Genomic DNA, 5,834 nt, shown 5'->3' on the forward strand with positions numbered 1-5,834 from the left:
CTGCTGTTGGCCTTGTACCTGACATGATAGTTGTATACAGGGTAGACATATGGATGTCTAATCAGTATACTCCCGTGTATCCAGCCTTTATAGTCTATTATAAGTTACTTGGGCACTGATATAATTTAAAAAAGACTGAAAATGAAATAAATGCACAAACAAGATCCTGATAAATAAATTGATCTCAAAGTTAAATAAATCTGTAAAAACTTAGAATTTATGAAATTTGCCTAAAATTATTATTTTTAATTATTTAGTTACTTTTCTTTAAAATTATACAATATTAAGCAATTCGCTTAGCGTATTGGTTTTTCATCGCATAAGTATTGGAGACCAGACACAGCCACAGCAGCAGCCGCAACAATAGTGCCCTGACAAAGATCAACCAAATCTGACAGTGTCTGCTAGTCACCTCAGCAATATTTATTTTTATAGGGCCCATGTTATTAGATTTTACATTTTATTTATTGTAAATAAGTAAATACAGTGTATCTCATTTTGAACATTGTAAATAAATTGCAATTATATTTTGGATTGTAAATAAAGTTTGTGAACTTTTATATATAAATTTCCATATGAATGAATTATATTATATTCTTGAAATTTACATGATCAAGTACGAATGATGTGATACATGACAAGATGAATGGATCTAAATTAATTTGAACAGGTGAATAGTTAAATTAATCCGCTAAATGTTTATAAAACAAAGGAGGTTCTGTCCGAGTCTTCACAGAAATAAATTGCGATAAAAAAAAATTTGCTACATGTTTTCTATGAAGTTTAAAATTAACAATTAACAAGACAAGAAAAGATAGGGTGCTCCGACACCGAATGTGGTACGCTTTGCTCGATTATACTGTTGACAGGTAAGGGGCGTCACAATTTCAATACATGCTTATTTTAGATTTTCTAACAAGTAATTAATCAGAGACAACAATTTTATTAATTTGCAATTATTGACAATATCAATTAAAAAAAAAAACTTTTAATTTAGCTATTGGAGAATAAACTAAACATGCACTTAATTAATTGCACAACAATAAACAATTTTTACGTTCAAATTAAAAAATTACACTTATACTTAATAAATTAACAGAATTTTTATGCTATAAACTATTTTATAATTTAAAATACAATGAATTTTTGCTTAAACTCAATTTATCATGATCTAAAATATAAATATATGAAGCGTGTGTACTTAATAAATTTTATTATATATATTATATTTTTAATTTATAATAAATAAAATTTAGATAAGAAAAATTCTAAATACATATATAAATTACCTTTGCTTACGTGTGAAACTAGAGGAAACATATATAAAAGAAACATTCATAGGATATGTAAGGCGTACACAAGGCGTCAGCATCGCAAATTTAATTCACAATTGACAAACAATGCAACAATAATGTCTATACTACTGTACCCGTCCACACCAAATCCGAAGGACAAAAATGCAACAATTTGACTCTGTGTACGTGTGTGTGCGCGTGTGTGAAAGAGAGTTTTGGAAGGAAGAACGTAACTAACTTGAAATGAAGGTTGCGTAGCATTGCACAACAAAATATCATCATTACAAGGTTCAAGTTTGGTCTAGTTTTGGTTCGTTGTGCACGACCCTATCTCAACCAGCTTGACATCAGAATTCAAGAAATATTTCCTACAACAATATCCAATTTCTCTGACTGACGATTTTATCTCTCATAGAAAAATTTTATCAACTCTTATTACCATAGATTTTCCTAATTATTATATTTTCTTAATATATTTATAATCCTCATTTATCAGTTTTCATCCCTCCTGTTTTTACCCATTTTTATTTTCTTTTCCTTATATATGATTAGGCATATATACATCCCGGCCCTTTGGCATTTACTTAATCTTTACATTTCCAATCCCCCATCAAGAACACAGATCAACGTGGGCCCATTATCATCCTCTCCTGCTCAGTAAGAGAGTGGCGAAAGTGGCACCTATGACCATAGGGACACACTTCACCAGCAAGAACCATCCTGCAGACCTGAGTCTTGTACCTTGGGTGCCTTATAACAGGACGCAGCTCTGTAATGCCGTGTGCGAATTGGCAATGGTCACCGTAAGAACACGTGCCTGTCTCCTGCCATTTGTTGCACAGCTCTGTCTTCTGCATCCCTTGATTATACACGTCCAACTCCAAGGCAGCGTCTTCCCTCTTTACTCCTCCTGGCACACACACTCGATGCTGCACCTGAATGCATGGTAACAAAACCCTGTTTGATCAACGGTACTGATGGAACGATTCCACAAAAGTTTGCCATTGGCTATATTTAACAAAAATTGCACTTGTACCCGTATGTACGAGAAACTAACCAACCCTAGGAAATACATTGTTATCAAAATCAGGACCGAAATTATGTATACTGTTTTAACACGGTAAGATAGAATGGCAAGAACCGGCATTATAAAAAAAGAGCAAGAACCGGATAGAATGAAAAAGAAAAAGAAGACAGTTCACGTGGAGGTGCAGTGCGATTGTAACGAAGAGAAAGGAAACATCAAACTCACCGATCCAGAAACGATTTTGTCGAGATGATTCGGAACTCGTGGACGAGTTGAGGTGCTACTCTGACCGCCATTGCTTGCACCGTCTCGGTTCATTTTAAGATAACCACTAGACCGCACCGAAATGCTCTTAGGCAACAAGACTCGCTCTGTATTCCTCTCGAAGCGGTTCGGCTCAACCATCTCGCAGCTGCTAAAGCGGCTTTGAATCGCAGCCTGAGAAGACAGGCTGAGAAGCCTGACCAGCTCATTATTTGTCAATCTGAGATCGGCATTCTCTTGGCGAAGCAACTCGATCTCTTCGGTGAAAGCTTGGAGGCGAGAGAGAGAGAGCTCGTAGTGGTCGCAGAGCTCTTGATACTCCAAAATAAGACGCGCCTGGTGAAGGCGGTGCTCAGTATCAAAATCATCAGTAGTGGCGGCGGAGGATGGGGAGGCAGTGGAAGGGGTTAGAGAAAAGGCGAGAGAAGAAGGAAGCGGAGATGGTTTTGGCGGGAAAATGGAATGATACAATGTGGTGAAACTGGAGGCAAAGTGTTGAGTGTGAAGATGATCGGACGGTGGAGGAGACGCAAGAGGCGGTGATTTTGATGGCGGCGGGGAGACAGTTTTCGGATCCGGGAGTGGAGATACGCTTTTCTCCATTAAAGAATACACCTGCAACAAACCTCAAAAGAGATCAGAAAATATCAACACACACAGAGTGCGTGTCTGTGTTGATTGAGAAAGAGAGAGAGAGAGAGAGAGAGATGATCACCTGAACAAGATCGAGAAAGAGAGAGATAAAGGGTGGAGGCAATTTTGTGGGTGCAAGTAAGAGCGGAGAAGAGCGAATCCAGTGGGTGTTGGAGTAGCGTATAACTCGTATTTAAGATGAAAAGATATGATGAACACGTGGTGCAATATCAGAACAAAGAAGAAAATTTTGATTCCCGCCAAAGGACCCGAAAAACCGTTTACGAGAGGACAGAGATATATAGATTTATTAATTAGTTAGGAAGAAAGGAAGGATAGGTTAATTAGTCAGTTAGGGGAGGGAGTGGCGTGGTATGGAAGGGTGTGCTGAAGGAAATTAAGGGATTAAAAAATAAAAGTGTGTGTTTGTTTGATGTTTCAACTTAGAAGGTTTGATAGTGCTATCATGAATTGGATTTCAAGTTATATTTTAAGTAATGTTTAATGATTGGATTGTTCTTCTATATAGTTGCTTCCTTATCACTACTTTTAACTACCTATGGCCCTCCTCTGTTCTTTCATTCAAACTAATAAATAAAATGCGTAATGTCCTAGTTATATAGCCAACTACCTCTTTCTCATACCCCTTTTTTATAAGTGGTTTATGGTAATTGATGACAGTGACACCAGATCAGATTTGCTTCAATTAATTTGCCATTAATTTCTCTCTCTTGACGTTCAATTCCTACGTTTTCTCTTGTTACCTATTGAAGGAAATGATTCCGGTTACTCATGGTTTGATATAGTAAAAAGGGAGGTAACTCACACATAATGGATCGGCTTTACTTCCAAAGGCAACTTATCAATTTGGAATAACTTGGGCGCAAGTTGGTTTTGTCCAACTAAGTTTGACAATATTCCACTAAGAACTAAAATAAGTGAGGCCATTTTTTGTTCTGAGAGTTCCCGAAAGTTGGATTAAAAGTCGCATGACCAACTTGGTCCTTGAATACCACAGAGTCGATATGTTGAAAGTGTGCATGTTATAACTGACGAAATTGATGTCACAGCAACTAAGAAAGTTTTGGTGCTCAGTTTATGTGTTGTGTATGTGCTAAGTATGTGCATGATAACAGACACAATTGCGAGGTCCTTTTCTCTCTCACAGTTTGTATTATTGAAATATAAAAAAAAAAAAAAAAAAAAAAAAATCTGTAATTTAAGTACATATGATTTTTTATTGTAATACTGTCTATATATGCTAAACTAATAATATAAGGTGAATTTTAATTTCCAACAGTTTTATTTAGTGCATAATGTCAAATGGAATAAGATGAGGAGGGAAATGAAAGAGACAGTATGGGCATTATAAATTTGAAGTTTGTTCGATGGCCTGAAAGTCATAGATCAGCAGAAAAGTGGCCCCATGGAAACTCAGGTTTCTGTCAGATTTCGTTTTTTTATATTATTATTATTATTATTATTATTATTTTAATAGAATCCTTACCCATCAAGGCAGCAACCATTATTCTTGCGGAAAACTCTAGATTATGCAGAGGTCTCCCACTTGCTGGCTGGGAACCAAACAAAAAAGAACAAAGGAAGGCTAATTAGAACATAAATAAATGAATAATTTGCTCGCTTGTGTTGTGTTGTAATTGAAGAGGGGAGAATAGATGAAGTTGAAAAGAAGAAAATAGCTAGGGTTTTAAACCTCTGCATGATTGTACATGTGGTTGAAATCTGATCTGCTGGGGCCTATACCGTGGCTCAAGTGGGTACAACTTTCAAGCATGATCTTCGCCATTCACACTTTAAACTCTTATATATTAATGTATAAAAAATAGTGTTATTAAAAAATAACTTTATTTTTCAAAAAAATTTTATTTAATTTTTACTATTTTAAATAAAAAATGATTTCATTTATTCGAAACAACTTAATAATTTATAAACCTGTACATGCAGTTCAATGAGCAATGGAGAAATTAACAAAAATTTGGGAATGCTATATGATTATGAGAGTGAATAGAGACGGCACTCGCTGGCTTGTTGACCAGTCTGTCTGAGCAAAGGATGCGATAATTTTTGTTTAAATGTGGTTATTATGAATCAAGACACATAATATTAAGTAAGATCGATCTATTTATTTAATAGGTGAATCCTATTATATATACTTTTTATATTTTAAATTTATAATAAATTAAATTTTAAAAAAATCATATAATTAAAATTTATGGAATAAATACATTATCATACTCCTTAATTATTTAGATTTCTGATTCTCCAATAAAATGATCAAATTATCTTTCTTTTTCCACCTCTCTCTTATCGTACCCTCTCCTTTCCAACCTAGGCGAATCAATCTCATCCCCAAATGAACCACGGTTAAACTAAGCTTATATTTATACGGTTCACAGGGTTGTCATCATCCTCTAATTCGTTATCAGATTTGCATTATGGAAGATCTCAATGGTTTATCCATAGCAACAATGCAAACAGTAAACTTGGTTCAATAATAGAATTAGTTCTCAAGAAAACGAAGAAGATCAATAGAACCACATGGACAAGTAGTCGTAGCAGTATCTATTGCACACCTGATCATGGCTAAGAGAAGT

The 5,834-nt window shown here is 35.1% G+C and overlaps 1 protein-coding gene across 1 annotated transcript; it reads right to left on the reverse strand.

Annotated features, from left to right (window-relative positions):
• Positions 1-1,533: 1,533 nt before the first annotated feature.
• Positions 1,534-3,506, reverse strand: LOC110661179 (zinc finger CCCH domain-containing protein 14-like). Its single transcript, XM_021819734.2, has 3 exons — positions 3,302-3,506; positions 2,548-3,201; positions 1,534-2,230 (listed from the first exon to the last, which is right to left on the reverse strand). Exons 2-3 carry the CDS (start codon positions 3,187-3,189, stop codon positions 1,919-1,921), a joined length of 954 nt encoding a protein of 317 aa, XP_021675426.1. The 5' UTR covers positions 3,190-3,201; positions 3,302-3,506; the 3' UTR covers positions 1,534-1,918.
• Positions 3,507-5,834: the final 2,328 nt, after the last annotated feature.

The sequence above is a fragment of the Hevea brasiliensis genome, chromosome 9, assembly GCF_030052815.1.
Source record: "Hevea brasiliensis isolate MT/VB/25A 57/8 chromosome 9, ASM3005281v1, whole genome shotgun sequence".
Lineage (NCBI taxonomy): Eukaryota > Viridiplantae > Streptophyta > Magnoliopsida > Malpighiales > Euphorbiaceae > Hevea > Hevea brasiliensis.

Bases quoted from the DNA above. Each gene is read 5' to 3' on its own strand.
- LOC110661179 (XM_021819734.2), bottom strand. From the start codon at position 3,189: ATGGAGAAAAGCGTATCTCCACTCCCGGATCCGAAAACTGTCTCCCCG. The intron at 2,231-2,547 runs GTGAGTTTGATG...CCATGCATTCAG, and splicing joins ACAAAATCGTTTCTGGATCG to GTGCAGCATCGAGTGTGTGT.